General features: G+C 40.5%; 9 protein-coding genes across 9 annotated transcripts; 4 read left to right on the top strand and 5 right to left on the bottom strand.

Moving 5' to 3' along the window:
• Positions 1-817: 817 nt before the first annotated feature.
• Positions 818-8179, bottom strand: DI09_81p10 (putative HEAT repeat protein; the record flags this gene model as incomplete). Its single annotated transcript, XM_013381180.1, has 1 exon — positions 818-8179. One exon carries the CDS (start codon positions 8177-8179, stop codon positions 818-820), a length of 7362 nt encoding a protein of 2453 aa, XP_013236634.1.
• Positions 8180-8215: 36 nt separating this feature from the next.
• On the top strand, positions 8216-10561 carry DI09_81p20 (uncharacterized protein; the record flags this gene model as incomplete). The annotated part of the gene is made up of 1 exon (XM_013381181.1): positions 8216-10561. The coding sequence occupies one exon, from the start codon at positions 8216-8218 to the stop codon at positions 10559-10561; it is 2346 nt and encodes a 781-aa protein (XP_013236635.1).
• Positions 10562-10946: 385 nt separating this feature from the next.
• On the bottom strand, positions 10947-11407 carry DI09_81p30 (uncharacterized protein; the record flags this gene model as incomplete). The annotated part of the gene is made up of 2 exons (XM_013381182.1): positions 10947-11108; positions 11138-11407. 2 exons carry the CDS (start codon positions 11405-11407, stop codon positions 10947-10949), a joined length of 432 nt encoding a protein of 143 aa, XP_013236636.1.
• A 29-nt stretch (positions 11408-11436) lies between these two features.
• On the top strand, positions 11437-12024 carry DI09_81p40 (uncharacterized protein; the record flags this gene model as incomplete). Its single annotated transcript, XM_013381183.1, has 1 exon — positions 11437-12024. The coding sequence occupies one exon, from the start codon at positions 11437-11439 to the stop codon at positions 12022-12024; it is 588 nt and encodes a 195-aa protein (XP_013236637.1).
• Positions 12025-12221: 197 nt separating this feature from the next.
• DI09_81p50 (putative pre-mRNA splicing factor) lies at positions 12222-13626 on the top strand (the record flags this gene model as incomplete). Its single annotated transcript, XM_013381184.1, has 2 exons — positions 12222-12656; positions 12853-13626. The coding sequence occupies 2 exons, from the start codon at positions 12222-12224 to the stop codon at positions 13624-13626; spliced, it is 1209 nt and encodes a 402-aa protein (XP_013236638.1).
• A 144-nt stretch (positions 13627-13770) lies between these two features.
• On the bottom strand, positions 13771-14883 carry DI09_81p60 (tryptophan-tRNA ligase; the record flags this gene model as incomplete). The annotated part of the gene is made up of 3 exons (XM_013381185.1): positions 13771-14326; positions 14363-14448; positions 14596-14883. The coding sequence occupies 3 exons, from the start codon at positions 14881-14883 to the stop codon at positions 13771-13773; spliced, it is 930 nt and encodes a 309-aa protein (XP_013236639.1).
• A 520-nt stretch (positions 14884-15403) lies between these two features.
• DI09_81p70 (MADS-box transcription factor) lies at positions 15404-16537 on the bottom strand (the record flags this gene model as incomplete). Its single annotated transcript, XM_013381186.1, has 3 exons — positions 15404-15541; positions 15605-15802; positions 15830-16537. The coding sequence occupies 3 exons, from the start codon at positions 16535-16537 to the stop codon at positions 15404-15406; spliced, it is 1044 nt and encodes a 347-aa protein (XP_013236640.1).
• Positions 16538-16879: 342 nt separating this feature from the next.
• DI09_81p80 (DNA mismatch repair protein) lies at positions 16880-19115 on the top strand (the record flags this gene model as incomplete). The annotated part of the gene is made up of 8 exons (XM_013381187.1): positions 16880-16936; positions 16964-17380; positions 17409-17543; positions 17577-17778; positions 17804-17952; positions 17981-18257; positions 18344-18545; positions 18569-19115. The coding sequence occupies 8 exons, from the start codon at positions 16880-16882 to the stop codon at positions 19113-19115; spliced, it is 1986 nt and encodes a 661-aa protein (XP_013236641.1).
• Positions 19116-19148: 33 nt separating this feature from the next.
• On the bottom strand, positions 19149-21688 carry DI09_81p90 (uncharacterized protein; the record flags this gene model as incomplete). The annotated part of the gene is made up of 4 exons (XM_013381188.1): positions 19149-19303; positions 19428-19977; positions 20017-21278; positions 21406-21688. The coding sequence occupies 4 exons, from the start codon at positions 21686-21688 to the stop codon at positions 19149-19151; spliced, it is 2250 nt and encodes a 749-aa protein (XP_013236642.1).
• Between the last annotated feature and the right edge of the window lie 112 nt (positions 21689-21800).

Here is a 21800-nt window from a genome sequence, read left to right on the forward strand (position 1 = left end):
ACCAGTATCCTTAAAAAAAGTTTACTTACACTGGATATCTGGGCAAAGCAGCTGCTAAATTTTTCAATTAACCATAGATTTTAGTATCTTGGTGTTATATTGGGGCTATATTGTAGACGCTACCACGAGCATTTTATTCTCACTTTAGTGTGTTGTTTTGTTATTTATGTAAACCTTTTTTAAGGATACTGGTTATCCACAAAAATTGAAGTTTTGATTTGAAAAAATCATTGTATTTATGTTTGTCAACAGCGTCTCAATAAGAGCGTTCAAGGGTTAGCTATTGTCCATTCTCTTTTAATTTTTCTGTTGAAAAAATGCATGAAAAACGTCGGTAACTACTTGCAAAGTCCATATTGAGACCTCGATATCTGTTTTTGTTGGATTAAATAATAATATTTGCTATTAAATAAGAAAAATATTGAAAGGAGCGACCATTGTTGGGCTAGGGGATGAATACTGCATAACAATGTAAAGATCCAATATTTTACACGCCCCTAAAATGAAACAACTGGCGTCAATTTCAATGATTTTCGAAAAATATAGTGCCTTAGTGAATATAACCGGCGAACTGACACTGTGACTGCCTCCCTCCAAACCACTTGGTTTAAAGAAAATCCCAAGCAAAAAAGTTTACAACTTTAAAGTCAATTATGGAGAGATTTTATCGGTACACCATACTAATTTTGGCATTCAATTATAAATAATCGAATTGCTTCGACAATAAGTGGCTAATGCTGGTAGCTTAGGACCCAGGATATAGAGGATATGTTGTATATAGACTTATGTGACTTAATGATGAGTGAATAAATAAAATTTATAAAGCGGATAAGATTTCTAATGTTTGCTTGCATTGATCCTGAAGGTCCGGATCTGAGCTAGTCGAATTGGAGATGATAAGCTTAAGAAGCAAAGATATTTCTTCAAGTAATTCTTCTGTGCTTGCAGAAGAGAAGATAGAGGGTATTGCCTGGTGGCATTTAATGATACCTATTGCTCCAACTTTGTGGAAGGAAGAGGAGCAATTTAAGGAGAGCCAGGATCGGCACCACTCCAAAAGCTGAATTCCGGTGGCAAAATCTGAACCCAGAAGCAAGAAGATGAGTCGGTCTGCTGATTCACGAACAGCGATAGACGGGTCTTGGAGATGAAGCAAAAGTGACTTTAGAACAACTGCTTCTTTGATCGCAGTAATCTGCTCTGGAAAATCTCCAATATCTTTAGAAAAAATGGAGATCAGGAGCTCGAAGATGACTACCCTAGATTCTTCCCATGAATGGTCCATTTGTGCAATAAGGTTTTTCAGCCAGAAGGAAAACCGCCCCTCAGAAAGAGGGTAGGAGGAAAGGAAACTAAGAAGTGTATCTCGCGCTGATGTCCGGATGCCATCATTAGATGCGTGCAACATACGCTCAAAGAGAGAATCAGCCAAGTCATATGCTTCCACAATTGCCAAACGCCTGCAAGCATAGAAGCGCCGAAGGAAAGGGCCGACCCCTGCAGTGCAGATCTCGCTCTGTAACATACGTGAAAATAGATCGCGATCGGTAAAGCGAGGTGAAGAGATTATCGAACGAAGGAGACCGTCGCTCAGAAGTTTACGATCACCTACGGCTCCTGCAAGCAGAGAAAAAGCGGCGGAGATGAGAGCAGTGGAAGAAATATCTTCTGGACGCTCCTTAACTATAAGCTTGACTGCCCTAGAAACAGCATGAGACATCAATTTATCCCCGTTTGCACTAAGGTCTTGACGATTGCGACGCCAACGCGCGTGAATACGAGTAAGTAGCCGCATACTTTCCGCAATAACAGCGTCATCATGGGATACGCTTCCATTGGAATCTCTTTCAAGGATAAGCGAGAGAAGAACAGGCCCAAGTACATCAATTGTATATCTGCTGGGGGTAGTCTCTTTTGGGGATATTGTTGCCGTGTCTAATACTTCATCGGTAGCATTTAAAAATGTCTTTGGGAGCGTCAAAGGTAGTACATCATCAGCAAGTGAAGAGATAAGTGAAAGACCAAAGCGTCCAATGATCAGGTCAATTGAGGTCTTATCTGGCGCATCCTGCTCTTTGGGAAGAAGGCGGAGCAGAGCCAAATATGCATGCTGCACTAAAGCCAAAACCAGGGCCCCCCCTGTTCCTTCTTGGAGGCGCTTTTCTTCCGTAAGCGAAGGATGAGTCCTGAGGACGCTTCCAATGCGACTCAATATTGCCCTTGCTATAGATGGTAATTCGGAATTGTCCTTATCACGATTTGCCAGCATTTTATAGAGCATAGGTAAAAGCTCATTGAGAACTTGCGAAATAGGAAGCAACCGGGCTAGAGTACCAAAAGCACGAGGGGCACGCTGCTGACGTACCTCAACAGCCTTTTGGGCCCACTGCTCAGTGGCCTTTTCACGCGCAAGAGTCCCAGAAGAGGCCTCTACAAAAAGATATACCAGTCTAGCCACAGCTTGCGGTTCAATGTCAGAAGTAGGGGTTGCATTTGTTGTTGCAGCATGTTCCAATAATTCTGCCATCGTAAAGCTGCTTACGTGCTTTAAGAAACCACCGTGTTCATCATTCCGGGTGCGACGACCAACACAGGCGTTCTTCTCATCAAACTCATTTACAAAACGCTCAGCAGAGGTAGGCATGATAATAGTATGCACGAGTCTTGTGATCAGAGGAAGTGAGATGGAAAGGGGCCAGGAGACAAGAGCTTCTCGCAAAATTTGACGACACTGCTCACGATGTGAGAATTCTCTATTCCTGAGACCTGAGATAAGGGTTGGCCCAAGAAGACCATCCTTGAGGGTTTCGCCAGCCAAGGCTAGAAATCGTAAGGACAGGGAAGCAAGCTTGGGTCGGAGGGCTTCCGGAGATCCCATAGAAAATGGAATAATCCGATCCCTGACCAGGGGAGCCATTTTGGTGACTTCTTCACCCCATCTAGCATCATTGTGCATTCCAGGATCTGCAATTAACTGACATAGGGCATCCAAGAACGCAACAAGTAAGCGCTCAACAAGTCTCGGGGTGGCAGAAAGGGCCTCCGTAGGAGGAAACCACCACCACAAAGACTGCTTCAATGATGGATGGCCATTTGTTGAAGATAATGCGGCAATCAATGCAAGTAGAATTTTACGCGGCAAGCGATAATTATGACCATGCCCTCCTTGAGTTATCATACTCATGGCACAGGTAACCCAAAGGTTTAGAGCGGCCTCCTGGACACTTGAATAAGCGGATATCCCTGAACGCTTACGAGCTTCTGGGACGAGCGAAATATTAGCTAAAGGCCAGAGCCATTCTTCGATGAGTGCAGAGTGTGATGTATTGCATGGATCGATGCCTTTTGCAATTACCAAAGATTTTTTCAAATACTTTTGGAGGCGTTCGAGCGCCTTTTGACGAACCGGAAATTGGGCTTCACCTAAACTAGCCAACATAGCCTCGGAAAGAGTAGGCTGAGGAGTCAAGAGACCAGATGCAAGGTCAGTAGGAGATATCTCTGATCTGATATTGGGATTCATGAAATACCAAAGGGCTTTGGTTGCCGGTGAAAGTCGAGTTGCGAGTGAAAAAGGAATAACCCCAAGAAATCTCGAAAGAAAAGAGAGCAAATCAGAACGAAGCGAAAGGTGATGACGAGATTCTTCTTTTACAATGGTAGACTGGAGCCAGAAAAATAAAATGTTGCATATGGTGAGGGTCGCTTCTGATGAATTCTGATCTGAAGCCCGAGACACAGAGTAGTCATTTATCATGCAATCTTCGTTGGTTTTCGAATGGAGCTCTTCATCAATACGCTCAATTGTGGATTCATTGTCCCGAGGGCTCGACTTACTATCATATACCCAATGCTTAACGGCACGAAAAGCAATCTCTTCCACTTTAGATATTACTGGACGAGCAATAAAGAGATCAGAGGCAGCTTCAGCAATCTTGGAAAGTGATTCGCTAAGAATAGCTGCGTCTGAGAGCCACCAGCAACTTTTCAATTCTAAAGGGATACTTTCTTCAGGAGAACTTGAGACAAAGAGTGCCACTAGCTTTATTTTTGAGCCGACTGAAAGCGAGGTTGAGGTTAGTGTTTTTTCAAAAGGCGAAGATAAGCCTAAAACAGGCTTGCTACAAGGAGATGAAACAGCGAGGACAATCTTGGACAGAAGACGTGAACCAAGAACATCGAGCGCAAGAGGAATCCAGGACATTGGGCCCTTTTTTTGTTGCCTATTCATTATCATCGTTTTCATAATTTTCATATCTGAAATTGAAGAAAGTTCCATAAGAAGAAGGTTTCTGATTTGATCGGAAAAGGTTTCCTCTTTTTCCCTTATTGAAAATGGAAGAAGAGCAGCTGCTCTGAAAATTGTATCAAATATACGTTTACGGTGGGTTGAAAATAGAAGTGTAAGAGCATTCAAAATTCGATCTAGGAGACCGCTCTCAAATATGACATTAAAGCGTTCAGGCGATTTTTGGTCACTCTGAATCTCAGAGCTTATGATTAGTTGTTCATAATGGGGTTCACCATCTGCATCCAGCTTTTCGTACTCGTAATTTTTTTGCGAAAGAAGCGGAATAACAACCTGCGTAAAAATTGAAGTTAACTGGGTATCCGAAGCTTGAGTTAAATAAGGAAGCCTAATGTCAAGCCAATCTTGAGCAAGCGCATTCGGGACCAAAGACGATGCGACCTCGACACCGAAAAGAAACGATTTTTCTATGTTATTACCGCTGATATTTTTCGTCATCAATTGGATAAGAGGCGGAAACTCCAGGATAGTATCTTCGTGACTCCGAAGCTTTAAAAGTCTTGAAAGAAGTGTGATAGCTCTTGAAACAAGGCCTTTCTTTTTTTCTGAATTTTGGCGAAAAGAAGGAACTTTATGTGGATCGATTTCCTGTTCATTGGATAAATGATCATCATTTTGATCATTTTCATTTGAAGAAACATCTATGTCAACTCTAGCATTGGATATGACAAACGTATCCGCCGAATCTTCTTCTTCGTCTTCTTCATTTCCAATGAGCTTGGAGTTTGGACAAGTTTCATTTCTTTGCTTGAAGTCAATTATACCAAGAAGAGTTGTGCTAATATCATATACCAATTGCAATGGAATTGCATGCGATGCTTGTGAAAGAAGCTCTTCAATGATATTATAAAATCCAATAACGTGGCTTGCCTTCGGAAAGGAGGCGGGCGACTTTTTTTCCTTTGTACCACAAAGGAAATTGGCTATTGTGGCACTTGCACGCTGAAAAAGCAGAAACCAAAATGGATCTGATGGCAAATAGGAAACAATTGCAGAAATAATTTTACGTCTATTAGATGCCTGTAAAGACGAGCAGAGACGAGATGACATGGAGATTCGTCCAAAAACAAAGGAAATTAAAGCACGTGCAGCAAGATCCTTTTGAGTGGCCATTTTTTGGTAGTTCTGAAATAAGCGAGAGACACTCTCAGTCCAGTCGATTTCTTTAACACCAGAGGAGAGTAAATCTCTAAGCTCGCCAAACGTGGTAAGAAGGGCGGGGTGTCGTTTAACGAGAAGCCCAAGTGCATTAACCTGGAGAGATGCATCTGGAAATGAAAGCGCTTTGTCGATCAAMACGCCTGTGAGGATATCAGTTTCAACGTTTCTTACCGATTTTTGATGCTCCTGAGACATCAGAGTCATTACTTTAAGKATAGGTACACACAAAGATTTTAAAGAATCTGTAGAAAGATCTCCTGTCAAGCCAGATATTGATTTAAAGCAGTTATTATCCCAGCATTCTAAAAAGAGATTTTCAAGAAGTATAGCTGGGCCTTCATTTGCTTTTGCCTTCATTAAGTGGTTAACGCAAGACTCTTTCATAAGAAGATTAAGGAGCAACGTTAAAGGTACCAGTATGCGAGCTGTTGAATTTCTTTGATCTTGGTCTGAAGAAATACATGAAATCTCCTGGGCACTCGCACACACTTGTTGAAATGAAGAACCCCATATGTTCCAAGCTGATTCAGGAGAAAGGAATGATAGGACTTTTCGACCAAGTGGAAGGAGTCCTTCTTGGAACGGACGAAGAGGTGTCCAAAGCAGGGAGCCAATTATCATGCACAATAAAAGTTCTGGATTGAGTGAATTTAGTGATACAATTCTTTCAATGCCCAAAAGCTTCTGGCGACATGTTGTCAGCGTTATTGGGAGCGAAAACGCCTCCATAAGAGTGATAGGGATTTCAAGCATTTTCCCGATGGATTGGATAGCTAAAGCTCGAATACCATCATCCTTACATCTTGCAAGGCCACCAAAAGTGAGAAGCGTTTTGTAATCATTTTTAGTTGATGAAAAATTGCTTCCCAAAATTGGAGATCGAAGGAATGAATCAAGCAGTGTCAACATAACTTTTTCTTTAGAAAACATACTCTTTGAATGGAGGTGAAGTGTATCAATCAAAATAGGAGTAGTCAATAAATTGAATTCAGCAAAATGTGAAGCTAATCTAAGCAGTTGAATGGATCCAGATTTTGATAGCAAATCCTTGATTTGAGCAGCATGATGTAAGAAGTATCCCTCAAAAGAGAGTAGAGTAGGATCAGAACTTTCCAAAAGCGAGATTAAAGTTTCCTGATCCTCTTCAATTGCAGTAGGATGCAATATTCTGGAGCCAATTGTTTCGATAAGCCCTTTTTTTAGCGACAAAGACATCTTCAATGCAGACAAAAAAGGTTCTCTATCTTTTCCAAGAATGACCGTTTTTGTCCAGCATAAAGAAGTCTCTTTTTTCAGCTCTTTGGAAAGGTATTCTGAAAGAATATCGACCAATGGAGATGATGAATCAGACGAAAATGACAGCGGGAGTGATGAAGCCGAATGCAATGACGACATTGATGCAAAAAACTTTTTCCAAAAAGATTCTTTATCATCTGATGATGGTGAAGGTAGAAAAGGCAATATCAATTCTATTTGAAAACTTTGAGGAAGGAAATTTCCAAGGAGTTCTGGAATGGTGTCATCAAACGGATAGTCTTTATGGGCTTGAAGTGAGTAGACCAATATGTCTAAAACGTTGCTTCTAACATCGCTTGAAGCGTGTAGTGCTGCTGGGAGCAGTGGAATAAGAATTCGCAAAGCGTCATCAAGAACCTCCAAATCACCACCATCTAATTTCAATTGAGAAATTAGACCTTTCAAATAAAGAAACAATCGGCAAATATCGACGCACTCTTTTCTATCGGGGAACAGGGTCAAAACAACGCGATATTGGGATTGGGGAATCGAAGATAGCCCAAGGAACCAGCAAAATAACAATGAAAGTGATTTAAGAGCCGTCTTTGTAGGCATCCTAATACTTTCATATGAAGAGAATACAACCGGTTTTGCTGGAAACGGAAGCTCGGGGAATAACTGGGCAATCATTATGAGAGCTCCTACAATAATACTCTCATCTTCAAAAGGAAGGAAATTTTTATCCCCCAAAAAAGAAGCAGATGAATACGAAACAGCCTCAAAGAGAAGCGCAATTGAAGTGATTCTTATGGGCAATGAATTTGGGTCTTTAGACAAGTTGCAAAGAAATGCAAAAATCTTCTTTAATAAAACGTCATCTCTTGATCCATTCAAAGAAAAGCGAGTAAGGATTACCAAAACTTGAAGGTATTTTTCCAAGACATGATTTGCTTCATTTAGGGTTGCAGATTTGACCTGAGGCGCTTTTGATTTGCATAGCGTTCTAAGCGAAATGGTATCAATGATAGAGTCAAAGAGCCGAAAAATAGAATTCTTCCCCAAAGTTAAAAAATCAAAGTCAAGACACAAAGAAGAAATGCATTCAAGTGCTACCAAAATTAAGTCCTGATGTTCGTTTTGCATGGCGGTGGATACCAATCGCACGATTTTCTTTTTGTTATGAACGATCATTGGCAAAGAAATAAGAAGCGGTTCTATTTCACTCAGCCACTCATTGACAACTGCAGAAGCACCCACTTGTGCAGATAACATTTCAATGTTCCAACGGAGATGGGAAAACATCGCGCCTTTTGATGTTTGAGGGTCAATATATTGGGTTAGCTTGGGATTCAATACAGATAAAATATCAAACTGCTCCATAATCTTTCGCTTTTTGTAAAATTTATGCGCCTTTTCGTGTCGAAACAATGTGAGCTCATCGATACTCGCACTATTTTCATGGTTAAAGTCCATAAAATAAAATTAAAAAAAATTAAATTAAACTTTTAAATGGACCCAACAAGGTTGGCCCCTAGTTGCGTACACATTTCGTCTCCCATTGCGCCTGCGTCATCGACTCGGTTGAAGATAAATGGATATATAGACAATTTAAATTCGATTATATCTTGCATCTCAGCACTTGATCTTGAGCTACTGCTATTAACAAACGATAAAATGGCCATTCTTATTTCTGAGCTCACATCTTCATTGTGGAACAATGCCGCGTTTCTGCATGATTTGTTGATGCGATTTTTCAATGTTAATGAAAATAGACCCGTTTCTTTCTTACATAAAAAAACAGTCGAAACTTTGAGCCTCTCTTTGGAGGGCTTGTCGCCCATTGATGACCCCAAGGAGAGCAAGATCCCTGTTTTGGAGCTTTATTCAACACTCCTTGAAAAAATCGATTTTTTACTGGATTCTAGTCTTATTTATAAAGAGAATTTTTTGTCCTCCTGTAGGTCTCCCAAGGAAACTGCCCAAATAATACAACTTGGTGATGGAGGCATTGCCCTTGGTGCTTCTTTTGATCAGGCCGTCCCGAGATCGCAACTAACTTTTTATGATGCTCCATGTGATAACTCTCGAGAAGCAAAATTTTCCCCTCGTCTTGAATCCATCCAATTGGGTGCCCCGTTTTCTAAGCAAATTGAGTCTTTGTTGAGCGCAGGCGAGCCATTAGCAAAATTGGTTTCGGTGGCTCATAACTTTATCTCTATCGCCTCGGATTCGCTTAAAAATCCTAGCTATGAACGGATGGAAAAAAGACCTTTAATGATCATCGACACTGCATCTCAATTGGAAAATTTGGTGAAAATCCTTGATCAAAATTCGGTATTTGCCATTGATGTTGAATACCACTCTTTGCGATCATTTAGGGGCTTTTCGTGCTTGATACAAATAAGCACACCAGATGAAGACATCATAATTGATGCTCTGGCTTTAAGGGAGCACTTGTTCCTATTAAACACCCCATTTGGGGATCCATCAAAGCTAAAAATTTTCCACGGATGTCGTCAAGACTTGCTTTGGCTTCAAAAGGATTTCTCGATATTTGTTGCAGGAATTTTTGACACATTTGTTGCCACAACTGCGGTTTTGTCCCTATCATTGCCATCTTTTTCATTGGCCTCGCTTGTGAGTACCTTTTGCTCGACAGAAGATTCTAAGCTAGAAATGGACAAGGAGCTTCAACTTGCAGATTGGAGGATCCGTCCCCTTTCGCAACAAATGCTCAGATACGCTAGGGCTGATACCTATTTCCTTTTGTCTCTTTTTGTCAATTTTATTGCAACCACAGCTTCTGACCCAACAGCCATCAAAGGATGGATTGAATGGAGCATTCGTGAAAGCTCCTCCCTAGCTCTAATCCGCTATTCACCGGAAGAAAAAAAATCTTCTTTTGAAAGCGATCGACAAGAAGCATTGGTTAGTGCTCAAAAATCGTTAAATATACCCCTATCTGCCCCTTCGATTAGAGCATTTAATGCTCTTTGGGCATGGAGAGACACTATGGCAAGAGCCGAAGACGAATCACCTAGATATGTGCTTCCAAATTTTATGCTCATTAAAATTGCCCAAAGGGTCCCGTCAGATTCGCAATCTGTTTTGAGTTGCTGCAACCCGGTTCCCCCTCTTGTTCGACAGCATTCTTCAGATATCGCATTTTTAATTTGGAAAGCCGCATCGTCTATAGAAACCATTATACCTGTTTCGCAACCAACTTTGGTAAGCGAGCTTGTTAATGAAGGCAACGGCATCTATAGTGTGTTTCCAACGGAATATCAAGTCCTTATCAGTGAAAATCTAGATCAACTCAGAAAAGAGACCGATGTTCCATCCTCTCTAATGGCTAATATACTTTCACCATGCAATTCTGTTAGTGCTAACGAGGAAATTGTTTCAAAAATAACTAAAATCAAAGAGACATTTTCTCTTGCGCCGTGGGAATTGATCGAAGACGAGAATAATCAAGAAAACGGTCCACAAAAGTCGGACATCGATAATATGTTGGTATCTGTAAATATGGATCTAGCAAATTCGTTAGAAGATTTAAGTGAAGACATCACATTAAAAAAGAAAAAACGCAAGAAAAGCAAAAAACCAGACACCTTGGAATTTATTTCTAGTGCCGTTGAGCCACAAACTGATGCTAACTCACTGCCTTTTATAGAGAATAACGAACTTACACCTATTCCTACTTCTTTGGCATCAAAATCCTTTTCATTCCAGAATGGTGAATGTTTGAAACGAAAGTCTCGCCAATCCGACGCTATTGAAGCCCCCATTGGCTATGTATCTCAGAGGAAAAATAGAAAACAAGTCAAGGGAGTTTCCCAATCCTTTTTAAATTAACACTTAATAAATTTGCCAAGTATTGAGAATTTTTTTATGGATGACCACCTTATGCTGTAGGCCTTGCACCGTATTTTTACCTAGATCAACTCCAGAAACATTAACATTCCATTTTTTAATTCCAACTTTGCAAACATTGTAGCAAAGGCTTTGGATGTCGATCCAGAGCCGAAGCCCGATCTCATCCAAAGGAAGATCTTCTCTTGTGAACAAAATATTCACATGTAACTTTGATATCAAATTGCTAACAGATAGTGAATTTATATCCAAAGATACAAGAATGCTTCGAGTTGCTGTAGGATCTATTTTAGAGATCCTTTTATTGGCTGCTGAAACGATACACGAGTTCGGGCATGATGATGGGTCTTTATTGGCTTAAATAAATCTATAATTTTCCTTGTTCTGTTTCGTAATTTTTAACCCCGACATCCAAATCTGCCTTTCCCGCGATAGGATGTTCCTGCTCTTTCGAATCTTCGACCGTCTCTTGGGCTTGAGAAAGGTTAAAGGCATTCGCCCCCCGAGGAATACTGGGAATAATATTAGCCTATGAGACTAGTTGGGCATAACCTGTACCTTTCCTAAAAGCCACGCAACTCGAAATGTAGGCTGCGCGCCTCTTCCTAGCCAATACTTGATACGGTCAAAATTGAGATATATCCGCTTAGACATATCGGCAGAATCTGGGATCGGCTCATACTTGCCCAAGTTCTCGATGAACTTGGAATCTCTTCGTCGATATGATTGGGCAACATTAATAAAAAACTCTGGAGAGTTCTTTGTCCCACCACGAGAAAGCCTCAGTTTCAACAAATGGCCTTTAGGTGGGATGGGAGGTTTGACCATTTAATTGTTTTAAATAAATTAAATTTTTAATGTCGGCAGAATTCTATGGCATTTTGGGAATACCAGCAAAGTCTCCCGTTTCCATTGTCCAAAAAGCATACAAACAGGCCGCTTTACGCCTACACCCGGATAAGAATCGAAGCAACCCTAATGCTACAGAGAGATTTCATGCGATTGCGGAGGCATATGCTGTACTTTCAGATCCTGCTGCAAAAGCTGCGTATGACGAAAAAATAGCCCTAGAAGAGGCGCGCCTAGCTAGACTGGCGCAAATGGATGAAAGACGAAGGGGTCTTCGCGAGTCTTTGTTGGCTCGTGAAAAACAAGCCGCTTCTTTTGCTGCAAATTTCAGAGAAAAGCCCGGGGAGGCTGAGCGGATGGCCGCTGCCAAGTTTCAAATGGAGCTTGAACGTGTCAGGAGGAAGCAATATAGAACCCAATCTGCCTTTAAACCGGACACTTCAACGGACGATCATGAAGCTGAAGATGTCTGCACTGTACATATTTTACCGCAAAGAAAACCGAACAGGATTATCATGCCATTTGTTGATGAATGCAAAGGTCTTTCTCTTGACGAGTATGAAGCTGTCACTTTTCAGAGGTTTAGGGCTCCATAATGGCCTCTTAAAACTGCATTTGTTATTTTATTAAAAATTCTTTCTGATATTTGCAATAATTTACCATTAGGTTATTTATTAAATTAAAATGGCGGTAGCAAGCCTACATGTTGTAAAGAAAATATACTTTCTGGCATGGCCCATTCACATGTAGCCTTAAAATGTTCAAGTAAATTTTATTTTATTTTAATCTGCGGATGTCTACTTTGTATGTTGTTTCTTCTAAAATTCTCGATCTTTTAGCACAGGTAGAAACTTACAGTCTTGCCTCAGAACCTATGAATGAGCAGGTTAATTATATTATCGTTGATGTCAATGAAAGTATTGTGGAGCTAGATGAAATCATCAAGGTGGCATTTGCTGATTTGCGGGCAAGATACGCTGCTCGATTTCCTGAATTGGAGACAGTTAACATTTCTCTTTTGGAATATGCACGGTGTGTTATATTAATTGGAGATTCTCCCACTTTATCGAACATTAATTTTTCTTCCCTAATGCTTTCACCTTCTGCCATTATGATTTTGTCAATGTGCTCAACAACAACAACCGGAAAGGCAATTGACAAAGCTTCATTGGATCGCTCCATTTACATTGCAAATTTTATCATCTCAGCGCTCGATGCAAAGTCCAAGGTAATATTTTCGAACTCTTAATTGTGTAGCTGCTGAATTTCATTGAAAGACAGATGTCCATAATAGCGCCATCGCTTTCGGCAATTATCGGTAGCTCCGTGGCGGCCCAATTAATCGGAGCATCTGGCGGGTTGAGATCATTGAGTACAATGCCCTCTGGGAATATTCAGGTGCATTATAAGCTAGTAACAACTAGGTTCTTGGATCAGCAATGCAGGCTTCTAAGCTTGGGATTGGAGGTGATCTTGCTGGATTTTCCAAGTCCTCCTCTATGCATTCTGGATTTATTTCTCAATGCGATATTCTCAGAAACATCAATCAAAGCGAATATAAGATACGAGCAATTAGATTGGTATCTGGAAAGTGCGCTCTTGCTGCTCGATATGATGCCGATCATTTGCGAGAAAACCTATCAATCAATCGAAAGCTACATCCCCAGGCGTCATCGAAATATGGCGTTTCATTGCGGGCTGAGATTGAAAAGAAAATTGAAAAGATGTTGGAACCGCCTCCCATTCAAAAGCCTAAGCCACTTGCTGCCCCAAAAGAGCATGCTAAACAAAGAAGAGGAGGAAAACGTGTCAAAAAACAGAGAGAGAGCGTTGCTATTACAGAAATGCGTCGCCTACAGAACCGAATGACTTTTGGTACGATTGCCGAAGATGAGATTATCTATGGAGACGAGACGATTGGACTGGGTCAGGTTAAGATGGGGGATAATCGTGAGGGCATTATCGATGCGTATTCCAAAATTGCCGCTCCAAAGGCTAATAATAAGGCAAGGGAAGCCCTCCTCAAGAAAGGCCGTGAAGTAACCTCCAAATTTTCATTTACATCTGGTATTATATCTTCCCTCTCCATTAGCAATGGTCAGGGAATTCAGCTTCAAAACCCAGAAAAACCTGCCCACTCCTCCAACAGCGTTCTGAAAGGAATATTAACTTCTACAAAACTGTATAGTACCAAATAAATTATAAAGTAAATGTTAGCAGAGGCCCTCAAAAAAGATCTTTAAACCGTGCCATTGTGCAAATATATACATACACAGCTGCGAGCTTGGATTGTATTGAATTCCTCTCATCACCCCTGTAGCAATAAAAATGACGATCCAGAATTAAAGCTTTAATAATTTAATTGTTTCCTGGGCTCGTTGCCTGGCGTTGGCTTCCCCAACAAGCAATATCTGTTGCACGATTTTTTCATCACATCTTAAGAGCTCTATTTTCGCTTTAATAGGCTGCAGTGTTGATATAATAGAATCTGTCAGTGATTTTTTAAATTCTTGAATCGATGCAAACTTGGTAATATCAGAATGAGATCCATTAACCGCGCTATAAATGGTAATCAAGTTTGACATTGCAGGTGACATTTCTTTGAGCGGAATATCAAACCTTGGGTTTGATTCCGTAAGCGCACTCTTAATTTTCGAGTAAATAACATTGTGGTCATCGTCAATGTTAATGCGAGAAAAATCATCAGGGTCGGATTTGCTCATTTTCTTATTTGGGTTGTTCAAACTCATCACCCTGCCACCCTTTTCTTTTGGAGTTATAAGCGGTTGTGGGATCGGAAACTCCCGCATGGACCTTGACTGCTGAAGCTTTTTGGCCAAAAATTTACATAATTCAAGATGTTGCATTTGGTCTTCTCCGATAGGAACATGGGTAGATCTTGAGAGAATAGCTCAAGTTAGTTACCTGTACAACAGAATGTCTGCAGCTTGCAAAATTGGATATGTGAGAATCCCAGCTGATACAGAACCTGTCCCATTCGGATGCACTTTTCGTCGTTCCTATTATTAGATTAATGAGGGGGGAGGGGCTACTTTGTACTGTGTCATCCTTTCCAATCTTCCAAGCGAAGTCAAACATGATAAAACCCAAGCTAATAAGGTATGCTCTGGGATCTAAAGGGCATTAAACAAATATAAAAGACGCACCTGGCTTTGTCTAAAAAGAGAAAAAGGAAATTCCCTTGGATCCAATCCACAGGCAATCAATTGAATGGCAGCAGAAATGTTATTTTCACTTGAGATTGTCCATGACGTGGAGGTTAGAGCATGCAAGTCAGCCAAAGAAAAATATATATTATGAGCTTGTTGCGGGCATTTATTTTCGCCATTTAAAGTGAATTTTGATGAAATTAATGAAACCCAAGGGCGAATAGCACCGAGATAGTTTCCTAAATGTAGTCTTCCAGTGGGCTGGATTGCCGAAAAGAGAATCATAAGATAGTATGTAGATTTGTCTAATTATATTTAATTAAATATATTATTAATTCTAACTGGAAAATTGTTTCCATCCGCATTGGTCTAGTGGCTAGGATTTCACGCTCTCACCGTGACGGCCGGGGTTCGATTCCCCGATGCGGAAATTTTTATTTCAATCTAGTAAAGCCACCTCTCAAGTTAATATCTTTGGGTCGAAGCATTTCCTCCTCGCTGGAAACAGAACCCTTGTTGCTCCTATTCGAGTGGTAGGTAGAATACATTGAATATCCATCTAAAAGTTTAACCGCTTTTGACCTTACATACACAGAGGACAAACCCTGTCAACCCTACAAGCGTAAGGTTTAGTCGTAGCTTTTGAGGAATGTCAAGCCAACGGCTAAAGATTGGAATTCTGGAGGCTTTGCTTTGCTGGTTGAGCTGATGGTCATGTGGAAAAAATGCTTTTGAGGGGAAACTATATTGGCTCATTAAGATTTTAAAAAATGCCTTTCTTTTATTAATTAGCTGATTGCAAGTGTTAAACCTCTGTTTTCCCTCGAATCCCAGTATCTTCTGCTAGCTGGTAGTTAGCAAATGGCGTGTTTTGAAATGCTTGATATGGTAATGGTTTAGGGGAAACCACTTGCTTCCAATTGACAGGATGCGGTGTCATTATCTGGCTTTCCGGGCCGTTAGTGTTATAAGRCCTTTGAAATTGATTATAGCCCATACATTGTACATTATGAATCCCGAGAAATGGCGGCACCGAAAATATACCAGGATACACGGGTATAGGTAAATGTTGGTTAGGAGGAATATTTTCCAAATTTGACCCATAAGGAGAGTGATCTTGATGGTATAAAGAGTTCGGCGTAGTTTTGACAATCTCTTGCTGGCTTGCTGCATCGGCATTAATTTTTTCTTCTGAAGTGGGGACCTAATTTTTATATAATTTTCCGAATACCTCTTCCGACTCCGCCACGTTCAAACACTCTTGGATCATATTTTTGCCCTCTGATTTGGTAACCATCGGCTGGAATTTTGGCGTTGCGAATGTATAAATATGACCAGATTCAGATGCCACGAGCAACAAAACTTGCGTTCCGGTCAATGTACTCAACTCATAGGCCTTTTTCATGATTCCCGTTCTACGTTTTGAGAAAGTGATGTTTCTTTTGCTTCTATCCTCTATAAATTCTATTTTAATTTTTCTTCGCCCGTTTCGTTTTTCAGATCGCAAATAAGGCTCCGCATCAGAATCATCGCAATCATCTGAGGGTATTTGAAATTCCGGATTATCCCTTCGAGAGATATCTTTAGACGAATTGTCGTTGTTTTGGCTTGGCTTAATCGAACAAAATAGCTTGTTTCCATGCTGTGGTACGCCCTGTCTAAAAATTGTTTCCTTTTGAAAATATTCGGGATGCACATTATTTTTCGTCATGCAAGCCATACTAGAAAGAATAGGGTTGTTGCTGCCCATCGAAAATGGTGATGTTGCAGCAGAGGAGGCGTTCGAGTGAATAAAGGTTTCATTGCCAGTAAATGTATTTCCATTTCCTTGGATGTTTGGATCATGAAAGATGCCAAGAAATGAATTCTCAATATTTTCTGTTACGGGCGGCGTAATGACTGCCGCCTGATGTGGAACGGTTGATGTCTTTGGTATCATGCTCAGGTTAATTTTAGCAATGTATAAATAGAAATGCTTTAAGACACACTTCTCCTGAAAAGGATGGCCTGATTTGGATCGTAGATATATCTTGAAAAATTGTTGATATTTATAGAAAGGGAAATGTACGTATAGAGATCTAAAAAAGGAAACTATGCCGTGTCGTAAATGCAGAAAAATGCGAATTGCTTGTCCTTGTAATTAATTTAAATTTAAATATGAATCCAACTGATATGGCCCAATCATTTTCTTGTGATCAAAAGCCCTCTATTTAAATTGTTTCATTCAGTAATATGTACATTTCCGGTATAATGTTCAAATAATTAAATTTAAAATTTAAGAATGACAAATCTTGTCGCTCTTCCACAAGATGTCGTCAATAAAATAGCGGCTGGCGAGGTTCTTCCAGAATCATTTATAGGATAGATCATACACAGCCCCGTTCAAGTAATAAAGGAATTGCTAGAAAATTCTATCGATGCCAATTCATCTGCCATCTCTATTATTGTAAAAAACGGAGGACTATCTAGGATCAATATCACTGACGATGGCCACGGCATCTCGAAGGATGAGCTTCCAAAACTATGCCAAAGATTTAATACATCTAAAATCCGGTGCTTTGCTGACCTTCAAAAATTGGAAACCTTTGGATTCAGAGGTGAAGCGCTTGCAAGCATCAGCTACGTATCTCGTCTTTTGATAACAAGTCGATGCGAAAATAGTTCCGTTGGATATAGGTACTCAATTCGGAACATTGTAACCATCAGGGCCGAATTTTCTAATGGAAAATTAGTGGAGCATTCATTTAAGCCAATTGCTGCGAACAAGGGAACTCAATTCACCGTACCAGTGGCTTGGCATTAATTGTTAGGTGGAAGATCTTTTTTACAACTGCCTTCAAAGGAAATCTATGCTGAAGTCCCCTAATGAGGAATATTTGAAGATTGTCCGGCTTGTGCAGTTATATTCGATTGACAGGTGTGGGATATCTATCAGTTTGAAAGCCGTAAGCGAAATGTTTGCTACAATGCTAAATTAGGATACAGGGCGTAACTTTGACATTCTGACAAACTTAAATCTCTCCAAGGAGGAGAAAATCGGAAAAATTTATGGTGATCAATTGGTGCAGTCCTTGATCAAAATTGAGCAATCGTGTACTTCTCCTCCTTTGAAATATGAGATGTATTTTTCGAATCCAAATTTCCATTTGAAAAAATTGGAGTTTATTTTATTCGTCAATGGTAACAGTTTTCTTCCCATTTGTAGGCAGGCTTGTTGAAAATAAGGCACTAAAGAAGGCATTTTCCGACTTTTATGGTACCATATTGCTTAGGCACACACACCCATTTGTATATTTAAAGCTGGGTGTTGATCCCCATGATATTGATGTAAATGTGCACCCAACTAAAAGCGAGGTAAAAATACAAGATGGTGATTTTAAAGGTCCTTCTATTAAATGAGTCGGAGATAATCAAGCATCTTATGAGCGAGTTGGCCAATAAAATTTCTTCCTCGGGCCGCTCTAAAGTGTTCCAGGTGCTGAATGCATCTCAAAAACCACCTTCGTTGATGTGTGCACCGAAAAGCTCATCGATTTCTTCTAGCCCTGTTACGAAGGTTCGAACTAGCCCAGCTTCGCCATCTCTTCTCCGTTCATTTAGTCCCAAAATTCAACGAACCTCAACGTCCGGGTACTTACTAGCTAGTTTAATTCTGATAGGTCAATTTTAAGAAGACCTTCGGTTAGCTGTGAGCTGGATAGTGTCAACAGTATTCTTTGTAAAATAATCCAAAACTGTGATTTAGGTATGCACTTCCCCTATCCCCTATCCCCTATCCTTTATCCTTTATCCTTTATCCTTTATCCTCTATCCTTTATTCCTTTTACTCTGATCTTAGCGTTCAAAGAACAGGTTAAAAAAATTTGCTTTGTTGGATGTATCGATGGTCACAATTCCATTTTCCAGATCGAAACCACGCTTTATATGCTCAACCATTCGGCCTTATTGTAAGGTGAATTTGTCATTTTAGTTTTGACTATTTTTCCTTTTTTATTTTGAAAAACCTCTCTTGTTTGCCCATAATTGAACTGGAATCATCAAAATATGTTGACATTTCTGCGTTGGACAGCTGCAAATTTCGACCTTTATTGTCAAAATCGGATATTTTGGATGCAAGAGAGATGTTAGAAGATTATTTTTCATTAAGGATCACGGATGACGGACTTGTGACTGGCCTTCCAATACTTCTCCAGAATTTTCCACTTGAGTATTTTGATGCCAAATCATTCATGGTCTCTTTTATGTCATATTCTACCATTAATTGGGATGATGAAGAGGAGTGTCTTTTTTCCATTGCCAAATCTCTTTCCCATGCATTCTCAGCAGCGGTTATTTCAAGACTTACCGACACCTTGGCTTTCGATCAAATTGGAAGAGAATATTTTGAAGTGCACCTAGTCCCATTGTTACGTGACGGAAATTATTTTTATCCGTCCAAGTCTGGGATCACCACTACTTCATCCCTCAATAGGCTCGCTGACCTGAAAGAACTTTACAAAATATTTGAGAGATGCTAGCCAAAAATGTTTAGCAAATTAATTTATTAAAATTTAAAAAAAAGGCTTTTCCCTTTTTTTAGGCTGAACATTACCATTACCGCTACCACTGCCTAAGGCCACTTCGCCTGAAGAGTGAGAAATAATGGCCTTCATGATGGATATGTTTTTCCCAATCAAATCTCTTTCGGCCTTGAGCTGCTCAAAGCCTTTGTATCTGAGGTGAAGGATTGTAGGGTAAATTTCTTTGCAATGAATAAGTTGTGGAGCATGTAAAACGAGAATCAAATAAATCAGCTTCGAGCCTAATTAAATCAAAACAAAAAGACAAACCTAACAGCGCTGCTCCAAAACTATTCGGCGAGCATTCTTCTCTTTTCTTGACAAACCATTCCTCAATGATTTTGATGAAAGAAATGAGTGCCGGAAGAGGCAACATCAAAACAGCCTGCTCCAAGTCGGCCATTGGGATTTTACGGACAATTTCAAGAACGACTTTGGTACCGGGAAGCATCTTTGGTCCAAACTCCATCGTGGAGGTGGAATTCATACTTAAGGCATAAGCATGCAAAAGAGGACGCCTCTGGAAAGAAAGCCCAGATTCGCTCGAGATTGATGGCAATTGGTTTCTTAACTCTTCGAGTTCAAAATTTTCTATGGCTACAAGCGTAATGACTTCGTATAGCTTTTCCGATGATTTGATACTCTGGAGTGACTTTATCGTGGAGGGGGTGAAAAAGTTCGAATTGACTGCTTGGTCTCCACCATCAACCATATTTCCTTCAAGCGTGAGTTTGGAAAGAGCATCGCCTGAAATTGCTCCGGAATCTTCATTTAGCAAATCAGCAGCAACCCGCTCGTCTGCTTCTTTATCTCTCTCATCCTCAATGAAAATCTGCAAAAATAAAATTCATCAGCTTACTTGTTCCTCTGATCTATCCCACAGACGGCAAGATCTATCAAGACCGCCGGCAGAAAACAAAAGCTTTCCTTCAGGCGATATAGCGAGGGCGGTTACTTCGGAATGATGGCCCTTGAGCGTAGTGATATGCTCAAAAGTGTCTCCATCCCAGTATTTAATTGTTCTATCTTTTGAACTTGTTATGAGGAGATGTGTCTTTGGAATCCAAAGAATTGCTGTAAGGGCCTCTGAGTGCGCGAAAATAGACTTGTGGCAGTCGCCAAAATCTAAGCCCCAAATTTTGAAGTTTTTATCAGACGAAGCGGTAGCAATCAGATGACCATCTGTGGAAAAGTCCATGGCAGTCACAGGCAGTTTGTGTCCATATAAGGAAAGGAAGAACTTGAGGGTGTCTCTGTAGTATATCCGCACGGTGCAGTCTATCAGAGATACAGCAATAAATTTCGTATCATGCGACAAAGCAATGGATACAATGGAGTCTGAGGCTTCTTCAAGTGTTCCAATGTGAAGGAAAACGGGAGAACCTGTGTTTGACCTACCGATGCTCCAAATGTAAACAGAGGAGCTATCGCTAGTAATCATGATGTCTAGTTTGACTTTAATGCTCAAAATTGATGAGCCAGGCACTGCTGGTGGATACCTTTCGGCAATTCCATTCGTCGCCGTATTGACAATAAAAATGTTTCCGATCTTATCACCTACAACTAGCCATTCTTTGGAGAGAAGCGTGCCAGCAGTTGGCGATGCTTCGCCAAGATCCTTACCAAGTATGGTGGCTGTAGATTTTCCTACTATCGGATCCCATAATTTGACCATCTCCGAACAACTAGTGGCAAAAAGCCCAGCAGAGTACGAGATCCATCCGATTCCTGACCTGTGACCATGGCCTTCAATTGAATGTTCGATATCAAGCGATATTTTACCCTCCGGGATGTTAGCATCTTTAAAAAGCTTCCAAACCTGAAGAGAATTAGAAAACGTGGACAGCAAAATTTTCATCTCAGAGGTTCCGTTTCCAAGGGAAACGGATCGAATTTTATGCGAGGCTCGCAAATTTGTAATAAATTGGAATGTGTCAGAAAGCTCTATGAGCGACCCCTCTTTTGTGGGGTTTCTCTTTTTCCGTCTGGCGGATTTCTTCTTCAAAGCTTCGTCATCCAAGATCCGATAAAGCTCGATGCTCTTGTCAAACGAATGAACATAAAGGATAGAGCCGCTGATATCCATAGAGACGACCCTTTCTTTACTTGGAATCGATCGTTCTACTTTTCCAACGTCCTTTAAAAGGGTAGATGATGTCGATGAAAATGAAAAATTCTTTTCAATTTCAAAGATGCGGAAATGAGAGTCAATACAACCTGTAAAATAAAGCAAAAAAATAAAAGGTACCCGTTACAAGCAAATTTTGGCTGAGAAGAACTACAAAGGAGCCAATGGGATGTTCTTGAACAACAGTTTGGAAGCAATGTTGGATGGAGATATCCCAGGCCTTAATTTGGGTATCTTTGCTTGAGCTAATGAGAAGAATAGGAGAGAGGAAAGCCAGTTTAGTTATTGCAGCACTATGGCCTTTAAGTCTGGCTTGTCCAGACTCTGAAGTGGTATCCCAAATTACAATGTCCCCATCTTTAGACCCAGAGGCAAGTAGAAATGATGTGGGGTTCCAGGCCATTGAGCAGACCGGGCTCACGTGTCCCCTGAGTACTACCCTGAGGGTACCTGAAATATTCCAAATACGGATGGATCCATCACCGTACCCATCGGAATATTCTTGAAGAGAAAGG

This window comes from Mitosporidium daphniae, assembly GCF_000760515.2.
Source record: "Mitosporidium daphniae strain UGP3 chromosome Unknown contig-81, whole genome shotgun sequence".
In the NCBI taxonomy this organism is placed as follows: domain Eukaryota; kingdom Fungi; phylum Microsporidia; genus Mitosporidium; species Mitosporidium daphniae.